At 40.7% G+C, this 14,937-nt stretch overlaps 1 protein-coding gene across 1 annotated transcript in view; it reads right to left on the bottom strand.

Moving 5' to 3' along the window:
- Positions 1-14,937, bottom strand: part of LOC134350789 (kinesin-like protein KIF13B) — a 285,072-nt gene that overhangs the window by 221,750 nt on the left and 48,385 nt on the right. Inside the window, exon 2 of the mRNA XM_063056478.1 lies at positions 8,297-8,390. Within this exon, the coding sequence (XP_062912548.1) occupies positions 8,297-8,390 (94 nt within the window). The remainder of the gene's footprint in view (positions 1-8,296; positions 8,391-14,937) is intronic.

The raw sequence follows: 14,937 nt of genomic DNA, 5'->3' as shown, positions 1-14,937 counted from the left end.
ATTCTATATCTTAATTTTAAAGTGTTAGGAGTGCTAAAGAATTCTTGCAAGAAGAATTTTGCCCTGTGAGTAACGGGCGTTTACATTTTAAAGAAAAAAAATTTCCCAACTTAAATGTTGAACGCTGACAAAGATCACGGATACGACATGCTTTGATACCAAATACACACAAGCCACAAAAGACCTGCTCACAATTAGTAACCGTGCCCTTTGATTTACACTCATTAGCTAAATGACTTCTAGTTAAGAGCTTGGCAGTAATGCATTTCTTTTGATGATTATGTTCTTTGTCACAGCATCACGGGTGGTGGAGGGGAAGAAACAGGAAATTAATTTCACACTTTCACACTTCAGTTTCATATTACGAGCAAATTTTCTATTTTTTTTAAGGATGAGCTTCTGATGTGACCCTCTTTAATCTAGGTCAAACTTAGCTTCTGTTTGGGTCTCTGAGCATCCAACATTCTGCCTCATTCTGGTGTCAGATGTTTTTCTCCTGGCATGGACAATCTTTTAACTTCAAGGCAGATGTTAGATTGGTTTTATTATGGCCCTGTTAAAATGCATGACTAATTTTAATAATCCATGTATCTGTACACTTTACAACAGGAATTCTGCAGATGCTGGAAATTCAAGCAACATACATCAAAGTTGCTGGTGAACGCAGCAGGCCAAGCAGCATCTATAGGAAGAGGTGCAGTCGACGTTTCAGGCCGAGACCCTTCGTCAGGACTAACTCATCTGTACACTTTAGTTTTGTATGCTATTTCCATATGCACTACTGTGCAAAAGTCTAAGGCACATCTATACAGCCAGGGTGCTGAAGACTTTTGCACAGTATTGTATATTATGTCTTTCCACTTCCTAAGTAGCACTTAATACGCCTGAGCCAATATAAAGCTAAGTACTCTTACTTCTGTTTCCCAAACACCTTCATGTTTTAACCAATATACAGTACTGTGCAAAGGTCTTGGGCACCCTAAGTATACATGTGGTTTAGACTTTTGTACAGTACTGAACTTGGGAGTCCTTGTGCGGGATTCCCTGAAGGTCAACTTGCAGATTGAGTCAGTCGTAAAGAAGGCAATCAGAGGTGCGAAGAGACCTGGGAGACCTTGTGCAGGATTCCTTTAAGCAGGGTTCCTAACCTTTTTCAAATGCCATGGACCCCTAGCATTAACCGACTGGTTCCAAGTTGGGATCACCTGCTAAAGGTAAATTTACAAGTTGAGTTGGTGGTAAGGAATGCAAATACAATGTTAGCATGCATTTCAAGAGGACTAGAATATAAGAGCAAGGATGTAATACTGAGACTTTTATAAGGCATCGGTCAGGCCTCACGAAGTATTGTGAGCAGCTTTGAGCCCTTATCTAAGAAAAGATGTTAACATACGAGGAGTGTTTGATGGTTCTGGGTCTGTACTCGCAGCAGTTTAGAAGAATGAGATGGGGGTCTCATTGAAACCCAACAAATGTTGAAAGGTCTGGGTCGATGGATGCAGAGAGGATGTTTCCAATACTGGGCTAGTCTAGGACCAGAAGGCACAGCTTCAGACTGTCCAGGTAGAATATAGAGACAAGGAGGAATTTCTTTAGCCAAAGGGTAGCAAATTTGTGGAGGCCAATGCATTGAGTACATTTAAAGCAGAGGCTGATAGGTTCTTGGTTAGTAAGGGCGTCACAGGTTACAGGGAGAAAGCAGGAAAATGATGATGGATATTTAATCAGCCATGACGGAATGGCAGAGAAGAGTTGATGAACCAAATGACCTAATTCTGTTATGTCTTATGGTCTTACATGGGGGCTTGTTTGCATATGTAAATATACAAATACGTGCATTGCTAAATCCATGTTATGTTGCAAAATTTTAAATGTATTTCTGCATTTTTGTCATCCCCTGTTTTGTGAAACAACTCTTCTTCCCCACTCCTGTTGTGAGTAGTCAGAAGCAGAGAGAGATACAGCATGCTCATGAACTGTTCATCCCACTCCCATCAAGGAACAGTTCATGTCACAGGCAGGACCACTAGAGTCAAAGCAGTTACATCCCTCAAGCCATTAGGCTGATCAACACCTCCACCTATTAACCCCATCACCTAGCGATACTTTCTGTACATACAATAGGTCCATGTACAAAACAATTACTTGTAAATTATTTTATAGAATTGATTGTATATTTATACTTAGTGTTTTTAATGGTGATTATATTTTTATACTGCATTGGATCCAGAGTAACAACCATTTCATTCTCCTTTACATTGATGAATGACAACAAACAATCTTGAATGGAAGTCGTCCCTTCATCCCACATACTGATCAAGTACACTAATCCTATGTTAATACTTTGTTTTAATTCTCATCAATTCACCCTGATTCTGCCATTCACCAACATACTCAGGGCAATTTATGCTGGTCAATTAACCCGCCAACCCAGACAGCTTTAAGAAATCTGGACATCTGGGAGAAAGACAAGCAGTCACAGGGAGAACATGGGCAGTATAGTAGTGTAGCGGTTAGTGCAATCGCTTTACGGTGCCAACAATTACTGTTTGGGGTTCGATTCCTGCCGCTATTTGTAAAGACTTTTCCTTACAACTGTGTGGATTTTTTCCCTGCCGCTCCAGTTTCCTCCCACATTCCAAAGACCTGCTGGTTAGGGTTAGTGAGTTGCTGGCATGCTACGTTGGCACCAGTGGCTTGGTGACACTTGCGGGCTGCCCCCAGCACAACCATCACTAATATGGTACGAACAAAGCATTGCACTGTGTGTTGCAATCGACATGTGACAAATAATCATAATCTTAATCTAGACAATCCTAACACAGACTGGATTGATCACAGGTCTTTGATGCCATGGGGCAGCAGCTTTACCAGGTGTACCATTGTGCCCAACTAGGTCTTTGCCCCCTCCGCCCCATCTGATCAGCTGCAATTTAGAAGGTATTTCCAACTTGTAGTTCTGATGAAAAATGAATCTTTAATTCAGTTTCTCACTCCTCAGATGCTGCCCAATCTACCCAGTATCTGTAGCATTTCTGGTTATTGGATTTTAAAATTAAATTATAATAAACCATGATTGGAACAGTATGATTAATTTTACTCTCCATATTATAGAAGAGTATAAACACTGAAGGATCTGGAGACAGCATGGTAGCATCACAGTTATCCCTACTGCTTTACAGCACCAGCCACCACTGATCAGGGTTTGATTCCCATTGCTGTCTCTAAGGAGTCTGAGTTCTTCCCAGGAGTTTCCTCTCACGTTCTAAAGACGCTCAGGTTCAGGATAGTGACTCCTGGGCATCCTACGTTGGCACTGGAAGTGATGCTACACTTGCGGGGCTGCCCCCAGCACATCAGAAAACAATGATGCAAATGTACATGTGACAAAAAAAAAATCTAATTTAAATGAAACCAGAATTAGGAGGTTACACTGTCACTGAACTTGGGAGCACTTCACTCCAGGAAAACTAGAGGAATGACCTCATGAGAAGTCCACTCATTCGTGAGAGGGCAGATGTGGAGATACTTCCAACTGCAAGGTAGACAAAAACTGCAGACAACCAATAATTCTAAGAATTCCCAACTAACAAGAGGCAAGAATATGAAACTGTGTACCACACAGTGGAAGAGGCAGATAGCACAGTTACTAGAAGTAGACAGATACATCAGAGAACTAGGAATAGAACAATCTTTTGATAAGGTGGTAGGAATCTTGAGTACAACATAAACACAGATATGGACCTATTGAACTGCACAGCCCAGTTATGAGCACTCCACTCACCACAGACTGCAACCATATCTAAAACAGGAATACAATTCAAAGTAAAACTTCCAAGGGCATCCTACACAAGTTTCAAACAACCAATGAGACACACACTTGTGAGAGATGAGCTAAAGCTTGATTGAAAGGGTTGAAGACTTCTAAATGAGCAAAGGAACTGCGGACGGTAAAATGGACTAAAACAGCTGCAGTCATTAATTTTGTGATAAATACCAAGCTGCATTAAATATTTAAAAACTGGCTTCATTTTCTCAGTGTATTTCACAATTCTACAAACAGATGGGCAAATCAGCTTACATCTTCTTCCTCTTATCTGCAGGGTTGACGAGGTCAGAATGGGATTCATAGTCTTCCAGCTGAGAAGAGAAGTGGGTGAGGGCAAGGGGTGGGGTTTGGGTGGAGGCAGCTACAAAGCAGGAGCTGGGGCTGGGGCAGGTGCATGGGTAGTTTAGCAGCATATATTTGCATGTATTTGTGAATATTTGCCTCTCAAATCACTTGATGTGCTTGCATGTTACATTGCAGTGATGGGTGTTCATTTCAGCAGTCTTGTGTCAGGCATGTAAACAAAGTAGCCTACTCAATTGAATGAAATGAGTATAAGGGAAGCTGCCTGGGAGGGGAGACCAATACTGGTTCTTTTATTTAAACTGATGTTGATATTTCTTCAGAGTCCTGAGGTGTCTGCTGTAGTTGTCCATGAAGGACAGAAGCAGGAAAGAACTATGTCCATCAGAAGCATAAAAGGTGGCAGGAACCACTGGGCTACGAGCGTCTTGCCAGGATGACAGACTCATTCTCTACAAGCACTTTTCTCACATCTCATGAACAAACTTACCACTAGAGTGCAGCTAATCAAAAAAAAACTGATGGGAATCTGATCATCGCCCCTTCACAACCAAATTCACACAGACTGAAATCATCATTGCTATGCAAATAGAGCTTTTGTATGTGCAGAGAAACCAAATTCCAAATAAAGGTCAACTCCTTTACTGAACCATACAGAACATTGCACTTACTGTACACCTACCATCTGCAAAACCATCAATCTGCCACTGCTATACAACATAGCTCTCCCACAATAAGACCCTGGAAAATACAATTGCTTCACAGAACTCAGGAGCCACCTCTCAATGAGGGCACACATAACTCAAGTTCAAGTTTACTGTCATTCAACTGTACACATCCACCAAATAAAACATCGTTCCTCTGGACCAACGTGCACAACACAGTACATATAACTCACACACAACACAAACTAATATTACCACAAAAAATAACAAATAATAAAATAGATTCCAGAAGATTTGCATTTAAACACAAGTCACAAAGTAAACAGTATAATGCAACTGGTGCTCCCACTTGATGAGACCTGAGTGGTGGCAGGGAGTTCAGTAGTTTCACAGCCTGGGGGAGGAAGCTGTTTCCCAAACTAACGGCTCTTGTCCTAATGCTACAGTACCTCCTGCCTAATGGTAGGGAGTCAAAGAGATTGTTGGATGGGTGGGAGGGATCCTTAACAATACTAAGGTCATACATAGCGTTCCTGATAAATGGGTGGAAGAGAGCTGATGACTTCACTCACCTCAACTCTGAACTGATTCCACAACCTATGGACTCACTTTCAAGGTTCCACAACTCATCTTGTCAGTTTTGTTTGTTTGTTTGTTTATTTAATTTATTGTGTATTTGCACTGTTTGGCTTCTTGCATATTGGTTGTTTGTCAGTCTTTCTTTGTGCATAGTTTTTTCATTGATTTTATTGTATTTCTTTATTCTATTGTAAATGCCTGCAAGATGAATCTCAAGATAGTAAATGGTAACATACACGCACTTTGATAATAAGATTACAGGGAGAAGGCAGGAGAATGGGATTGAGGGGGATAATAAACCAGCCATGATGGAATGGCCGAACAGATTCAATGGCCTGAATGTTCCAATTCTGTTCCTCTGTCTTATGGTCCTAATAACAGCATTTTTAATTATTTGAATTCTATTTTACAATATATTGCTTGAATTTCTCAGTACTCTTGCCAAGCTAGGACATTTAAAAATTCAAATAAAATATCTCAATAATGAGCCTAACATGCATTCCTCCCAACTCCTTCAGATCAGGAGACTCCTCTGAAAGCCAACGCTGGATATCCTGTACAAAACAATTATTGTGCTGGACCTCAACTATTATTGCACATTCAGTGAGAAAACCACGTGTGGTGATTAGTTTTACAGAGAAACACGGCTGTACTCAAGACAATGAGCAATCATTATAAATTGGAGGCATGAAATCCAAATTGAAAAAATGCAATAATACTGTGTTGTGCTTTAATTAAGTCTTGTACTGATTTACCAGCATTTATATTTTTTTTCTGCTCCAATTTTTCACTGCTATTGTGATCCTGTGAAACTAGCCCAGTGGGACAACCAATCAGAAACTTCTCTGACCTCTGTGATAAAGTACAAACAAATGGACTGGCCTTAATAGGTTTCACACAGCTACTTTCTGCACTCGGTTACATGGAAGTATCTTTCCTTAGGGAGACAGAACTAAAACAATTGCACTCTCATGTGGATTTGCAAGCAGCAATGATCAGTCTCCAGCTGGACAACTCCTCCCTGAGCCACAAAATACATATTGAGCTTAGAAATAGGAAAGAAAAGAATGGACGACAAAACATACAAGCCAACAAGGTAACTGGGTAATAAACTAGAAGCAGGGAGCAACTAAGCAATCAAACATATGTAACCGTACGGCATAAACATGTTGATGTAACATTATAGGCAAGAATTGTGAGAGATACCTTGAATTGTTTTCTAAATCAGGGATCTAAAAAAAGATCCAAAAAACAATAAATAAAAGGGCAAACCAATAGTTTTAGAATAGTGTACAATTCTACCATTTTCAAATTTCTCACACATTAGTTATAATTTGACACAATCATTTATTTTGCATTCTCTTTGGTTTATAACTGAAGCACTCTTTAATACCAAATATGAGACTATGCTTCAATGTATGAGACAAATAAAGCTAATCTTTGAAAAAAATCTTTAAATATCACTGCTTTTCTGTTCACAATCCAGACTGATGTTCACATCAGAATCAGATTTAATATCCCTGGCATATGTTGTGAAATTTGTCGTCTCTGCAATTGCAGTGCAATGCAATACATAGTAACAGAAAAACTGAATTACAGTGTGTGTATATATGTATGTTTAGTTCCTCCAGGATTTTTTATGTGTTGCTCTGGATATCCAACAACTGCATAATCCCTTCTGCTATTTTATTCATTTTAGGATCTGGGCATCACCAGCCATCCCTAAATGGCTTTGTGAAGGTGGTAGTCAGCTATTTCCATGAACTGCTGCAGTTCCTCCGACTAAAGTATTCTCGGTGTCTTTGCACGGAGACGCTGGGATTTAGACCCACTGGTGAAGGGCTGGCAATATATTTTTAAATTGTAATTACGTGCAACTTGGAGGAGAACCTACTCGTCTTCGATGTTGTCTTTGTTCTCCTTGATGATCGCGCTCACAGATTAGGGAGGAGAGAGCAATGGGCAAGTACTGCAGATCATTTGCAGACCGCAGCCGTATACACTAGTGCTGGAGCAAATCAGTGCTTGGGGTGCTTGATGGACGCCAATCAATGGACAGCTTTGCCCTGAATACAGTTGAGAACTGATAGTACTACACTGATCCAGTAAATTGGAGGAAAGTGTTCCTGATTTGTGTCTTGGGTGTTGGGAAGCAAGTCACTGGCCACAGGACAGTCAGTCACCAACCTGCTCAGAGCTCAGCTGGTCCAATTGATTTGCTGACTCCCAAGACATTCACAAGGGGGGCCTCAAGTTAAGATTAAGTGACCACCTGGCATTTCTGTGCCGTGAATATCACAGCTACTATGAGCCTCTGCCTTAATGTTGTCTGAGTTGTACCATGTGCAGGCGTGGTTGCTTCACTGGCTAAGGAGTTTTGAATAGAACTGAACAAATACAGCAATGGTAATATCAGAGTTCATAGGTTTATGGTGCATAATTCACAATTATGTTATAAAGAATACAGCTTTAAAATATCACTTTAAGCTATATATTATTTTCAATTATATTATTAAACAAACTAGGTTGTTTTTCTTGGAACAGCAAAAGATGCATATTCTAATGCATTGACCTTCAAAAACCTCTGGCTTTCTAAAAATTCTCAATTTCTGAAAATAGGAAGAAATTACAAGAACACTTATACAGCTCGATTAATTCAGTTTAGAAACAGAATTAGTTTACAGACAGATAACAATCAATGTACACTAACATGCAGTTGGAAGGAAAAGTGCTCTGATCTGTTAGAGTTCATTTTGAGAATTAACATGCTCCATGCAGCAGTTTAAAGTAATATTCCAAAATTTTGCTCTCATCTAACAACTGGGTGACTCAGAAGTCTCTTTAAACCCGCAATACACTGCAAAACACATCATCAGCAAGCAAACTAGCACTGTCATCCAAAACATGGATTAGACCTTACCTGGCGTCTCCTTTGCTGAGGTTTGCATTAGCTGGAGTTAGGATGGTCTGATTGCCTTCCACATCCACAATACATTTTGTCTTCAAATCAATCTCTAAAATGAAAAAAAATTACGCATTATTTACTAAAACAGATGAGACAGAAATAAAACTCTTTTTGAGGTCCAAAGGATAGACTCTCAATCTTGGTAAAGTGTATTTAAAGGAATCCCCATCATAAAGGATCTAAAATGTATTCTATAAATGCAGATGATCACTTTCCTATTATGTGACCACACTTCATTCTATGATCTGCATCTCATTATGTTTTCACATGCACTTTCTATCCTCTTTGGGGTGGCACGATAGTGTTGCAGTTAGTGTAACACTTTACAGTACTAGCGATCAAGGTTCAATTCCTGCTGCTGTCTAGAAGGAGTTTGCACATTCGCCTGGTGACCACATGGACTTCCTCTGGGTGCTCCGGTTTCCTCTCACATTCCTAACCACACGGTTAGGGCTAGTAAGTTGTGGATATGCTATTTGGGCACTGGAAGCACAGTGACACTTGTGGGTTGCTCCAGTACATCCTTGGACTATGTTGCTTGTTGACACAAACAAAGCACTTCATTGCATGTTTTGATGTTTCAATGTACATGTGACAAACACAACTAATCTTTATCTCCATCTTTCTCACTGCAGAATGCTCCATGTCCCTATTACTGACTCATATTCCGTTCAGCTCACTGAAACTCCCTACCTCATCTCTTCACTTTAACATCTTTGGTCTTCATGCTTTTTTTTATTTTCCTATTCCTAATTTGCATGTTTTTTGTTCAATTTCCAGTCTTGATGAATTTCTGGGACCTTACGAGATTAGAGACACACAAGATGTCTATAACAATCCTTATATTTAAAAATAAAGAATCTCTGCCATCCAGGCCATGCACTCTTCTCACTACTGCTATCAAGCCGAAGGTACAGGACTCTCAGATTCACACCACGAGGTTCAGGAACAGCCCTACAACCATCGGGCTCTTGAAATGGGAGGGATAACTTCATTCACCCCAACACTGAACTTATTCAACAACCTCAGAAATCACTTTCAAGGCTCTACAAATCATGTTCTCAGCATTTTTAAATTATTTGCACAACTTGTCTTTTGTTCATCTCTAAATGCCAGCAAGAAAATGAATCTCAAGGTACTGCATAGTGACATATACGTACTTTGCATTGAATTTCATTTGACTTTGAAAGAAAATTCAGTACTCTTGCCAATGCAGCACCAAACTGATCCTGTTAGCAGCAAAGCAAAGCATTCAGTCTCTGCTGGGATCATCCATCAATGATGCAAGAGGCAATATTGGCCATGGAATGAAAATATTGAAAATGGGTTTGCACTCCTGAACTCCAAGGCCTCTTGCAATTAAGATGAAGATGCACATTTAGGTTTCACTGAGGATAGGATCAATGGCATCACCTTCAAGTACAAAATCATGAGAATCATAAATAAGGTGAATGCACACAGTCGTTTTCTACGGGAAACTCTTTCAAACACTGAAGGGCATAGATTTAAGCTGGGACAAGATAGATTTAAGAGATCCAAGGGAAAAGTTTTTCCACATATGGAATAAGCTGCAAGAGGAAGTGTCTGAGGCAGGTACAATTACATTTCAAAGACATTTGGACAGATTACTGTGGCTGTCCAAATACAGGTGTCCCCCGCTTTTCGAATGTTCGCTTTACAAAACCGCACTGTTACGAAAGACCTACATTAGTATCCTGTTTTCGCTAACAGAAGGTGTTTTCACTGTTATGAAGAAAGCAGTGCGCGCCCCGAGCAGCCGCTCTCTCCCGGATTCGGAACGGCATTCTCGCCAGCATTGCTTAAACATGTGCCTGTGAGCAGCCGTTTGCAAGATGAGTTCTATGGTATCGGAAAAGCCTGAAAGAGCTCGTAAGGGTGTTACACTTAGCGTAAAACTAGACATACTTAAGTGTTTCGATCATGGTGAACGAAGTAAGGACAACTTGAGTTTGGCTTGTGGAAGCTGACGAAGATGATGTTGAAGAGGTTTTGGCATCCCATGACCAAGAACTGATAGATGAAGAGCTGATGCAATTGGAAGAGGAAAGGATAACAATCGAAACCAAATGAGTAATGATAAAGTACGACTTTAATTTTGAAAGGGTACGTCGGTTTAGGGGATATTTGCAGGATGGTTTGAGTGCTTACAAAGAACTGTATGAGAGAAAAATGCGCAAGGCTCAGCAGTCAAGCAAGCCTTCCACATCAGCCACAGCAGATGATGAACCTCGACCTTCGACATCGAGGCGGGCAGTCATAGGAGAAGATAAGCTACCTGCTCTAATGGGAACAGACGACGAGATGACACCCCAGTGTCCCACCACCCCAACACCCAGGCCGCGGACAGATACCGATTCGTGGAGAATACAGCAGTAGCCCGGAGACACACAGCACATCTTTAAGAGAAAAGCCGAAATAAACATGCTAATTAATTAGGTGCCGCCCGACATGTAATTGTCAGCCCAGATCAGAGGTGATACAATTGGCAATTGGCACTGATCTGGGCTGCCAATTACGTGTCGGGCGGCACCTAATTAATTAGCATGTTTGTTTCGGCTTTTTTCTTAAAGACGTGCTGTGTGCCTCCCAGCTACTGCTGCATTCCTGCATGCTTCGCAGATCAGTATCGGTCAGTGGCCCGGAGGGTGGGGGCCACTGCACCAGCCAAACTCCAACAACTCAGCCTAACACACCATCATCAGTATGCTCCGTGCTTTCCCAATTCCGGTAAGTGATACTACACTATACATACATTATTTCTACTTTATATCGGCTGTGTATTTTTACGTGTTATTTGGTATGATTTGGCAGCTTCATAGCTTAAAGGTTACTGGAGAGCGCTTGCGCCATGTTTTTGCCGACGGCACTTACGCGAAATTTTCGCTATGGAGAATAGAGCGGCAATAATTGTAGAAAAGTATTTCTACTTTATATAGGCAGTGTATTTATCATATCATTCCTGGTTTTACTATATGTTACTGTTATTTTAGGCTTTATGTGTTACTTGGCATGATTTGGTAGGTTATTTTTGGGTCTGTGAACACTCACAAAATTTTCCCATATAAATAAATGGTAATTGCTTCTTCGCTTTATGACATTCCAGCTTATGAACCGTTTCATAGGAACGCTCTACCTTCGGATGGCAGGGGAAACCTGTATGTAAAAATAAAGAATCCTCATCATCCAGGCCATGCAACCGTGGGTGACGAGGGAAGTTAAAGACAGCGTAAAAGCAACAGAACAACATAGCAAAAATTAGTCAGAAGTTAAGGGGACTGGGAAGCTTTTAAAAACTCACAGAAGGCAACTAAAAAAGCACTAGGAGAGAAAAGATGAAATATGAATGCGACCTAACCAGTAATATCAGAGGGTACCAAACGCATTTTCAGATCTACAAAGTGTAAAAGAGAGGCAAGAGTGGATATCAGACCACTAGAAAATGATGCTGAAGAGGTAAAACATGGCGACAAAGAAATAGCAGACAAGCTTAAGTATTTTGCACCAGTCTTCACTATGGAAAACACCAGCCATATTCCAGAAATTTGAGTATATCAGGAGACAGAAGTGAGTCTCGTTGCTGTTACTAGGGAGAAGGTGCTTGGGAAGTTGAAGGGTCTGAAGGTAGATAAGTAACTTGGACCAGATGGACTACACTCCAGGGTTCCAAAGGAGATGACTGAAGAGATTGTAGAGGCATTAGTAATGAACTTTCAAGAATCATACTGGTATAGTTACTGAGGACTGGAAAACTGCAAATGTCACTCCAGTCTTTAAGAAGGGAGGGAGGGAGGGAGGGAGGCAGAAGAAAGGAAATCACAGGCCAGTTAGCCTGACATCATTGGCCAGGAAGGCACTGCAGTCTATCATTAAAGATGAGGTTTGGGAATACCTGAAGGCACATGATAAAATAGGCCAAAGTCAGCATGGTTTTCTCAAGAGAAAATCTTGCCTGACAAATCTGTTGGAATTCATTGAGGAAAATACAGGCAGGATACACAAAAGAGAGTCAGTGGATGTTGTTTATTTGGATTTTCAGAAGGCCTTTGAGACAGCTCTGCACAGGAGGGTACTTAACAACATAAGAGCCCATGGTATTACAGGAAAGGTACTAGAATGGATAAGAGATTGGCTGACTGGCAGAAGGCGAAAAGTGGGAATAAAAGGGCCCTTTTCTGATTGGCTGCTGGTGACAAGTAGTGTGTCACAGGAGTTAATGTCAGCACTGCTTCTTTTCACGTTGAATGTCAATAATTTGGATGAAGAAATTGATGGGTTTTGTTGCCAAGTTTGCAGACAATATCAAGATAGGTGGAAGGGCAGGGAAGCTGCAGAAGGGCATAGACAGATTGGGGGAATGGGCAAAGAAGTGGCAGCTCAAATATAATGTAGGGGAGTGCATGGTCATGCACTTTGGCAGAAGGAGTAAAGGGGTGGACTATTTTGTAAATGGGGAGCAAGTTCAAAATCAGGGATGCAGAGGGACTTGGGAGTCCTTGTGAAGGATTCCCTAAAGGTTAATTTGCAAGCTGAGTGGGTGGTAAGGAAAGCAAATGCAATGTTAGCATTCATTTAGAGAGGACTAGAATACAAAAGCAAGGATGTAATGCTGAGCAACACACACAAAATGCTGGAGGAATCCAGCAGACCAGGAAGCATCTATGGGAAAGAGTAAACAGTCAACATTTTGGGCCGAGACCACAAGACTGATGAAGGGTCTCGGCCCAAAACATCAACGGTTTACTCTTTCCCAGAAATGCTGCCTGGATTGCTCAGTTCCTAAAGCATTGTGTGCATGATGCTTTTATACACATTTTCTCGTGTTTCTGGGGAAGTGACTGGCATTACTTATTTGCCCATATTGGGTATTTGGAAACATTGAAAACATTCTTAAAATTTCTAAACACAAAAGTACAAGTTATCAGTCCAGGGTGTAACAGTGCCACTATACAATATTATGGAAACCCACAATCCACTGTTTTTGACTGGTTCAACCAAAATTACCTAAGCTCAGAGCAAGTTTTTCTTGGAAATCTGGAAACATACTCATAGACATATGTAAACATGTATTGGTAATCATCAAATCTGCTGTAACAAAGTACTAACACAGGGGGCATAATTTTAAAGTGTTGAGAGGAAAGTATAAGGAGAAATGCCAGAGACGGGTGATTTACTCAAAGTGGTAGGTGCCGGGGTATTGGGAGAGGCAGATACATTAAGGATATTCAAGAGTCTCTGAGGTAGGCACATGGGTGAAAGGGAAACAGAAGGCTATGCAGGACGGAAGGGTGCGATTAATCTTGGAATAGATTAAAGGGTCGGCACAACATCGCACTGTACTGTTCTATGTAAATCAATGGGTCAATGGCCAATATCATTTAATGTGTTCTATGAATCTGAATGAATACACCATGGTTGCCACGAATTTATTAGAACAGTTGTAGACCAAGTACAAAAGCCCTGCTTGTTATTTCTTCAAAAATTTCCAATAGATTTGTCAGGCAAGATTTCCCCTCAAGGAAACAACGCTGACTCTGGCCTATTTTGTCATGTGCCTCCAAATACCCTGAAACCTCATCCTTAATAATCAACTCCAAAATTTTCCCAACCACTGAGGTCAGGCTAACTGGCCTGTAATTTCCTTTCTTCTGTTTCTCTCCCTTCTTGAAGAGTGGAGTGACATTTCCAAATTTCCAGTCCTCCAGAACCATGCCAGTATCTAATGATTCTTGAAAGATCATTGCTAATACTGCTCCAATTTCTTCAGCTACCTCTTTTAGAACCCTGGGATTTAGTCCATCATGTCCAGATGACTTATCACCTCCAGACCTTTCAGTTTCCCAAACACCATCTCTGTAGAAATAACAACTGCACTCACTTCTGCCACCTGACACACTTGAACTTCCGGTATACTACTAATGCTTTCCTCTATGAAGACTAATGTAAAATACTTATTCAGTTCATCCATCATTTCCTTGTCCCCTGTTACTATCTCTCCGGCATCATTTTCCAGCAGTCCAAATGTCTACTCTCACCTTTCTTTTACTCTTTATATATCTGAAAATACTTTGGTATCATTTTTGATATTATTGGCCATCTTCATGGCTTTTATAACACATTATGGTTTTTAAAAATTTCCCAATCCTCCAACTTCCCACTAATTTTTGCTATATTGTATGCCCTCTCTTTTGCTTTTATGTTGGCTTTGACTTCCCTTATCATGGTTGCATCATCCTTCCTTGAGAATACTTCCTCTTCTTTGGGATATACCTATACTGTGCCTTCCGAATCGTTCCTAGAATATCCAGCCATCGCTGCTCTGCCATCATCCCTGCTGGTGTGCCCTTTCATCAGTTTGTTGTCAGTTCCTCTCTCATGCCTCTGTAATTCCCTTTACTCCCCACTGTACCACCCATACATCTGACTTTAGCTTCTCCTTCTGATATTGCAGGGTGAATTCTAGATAGACAGATTCTTTATTGATCCCAAAGGAAATTACCATATCACAGTAGCATTACAGGTGCACAGATATAAATATTAGAAGAGAAGTGAGAAAGAATAAAAATAAGTTACCACAG

This window comes from Mobula hypostoma, chromosome 8 (genome assembly GCF_963921235.1).
Source record: "Mobula hypostoma chromosome 8, sMobHyp1.1, whole genome shotgun sequence".
Taxonomy (NCBI): domain Eukaryota; kingdom Metazoa; phylum Chordata; class Chondrichthyes; order Myliobatiformes; family Myliobatidae; genus Mobula; species Mobula hypostoma.
This window is presented reverse-complemented; position numbering and strand designations above follow the sequence as displayed.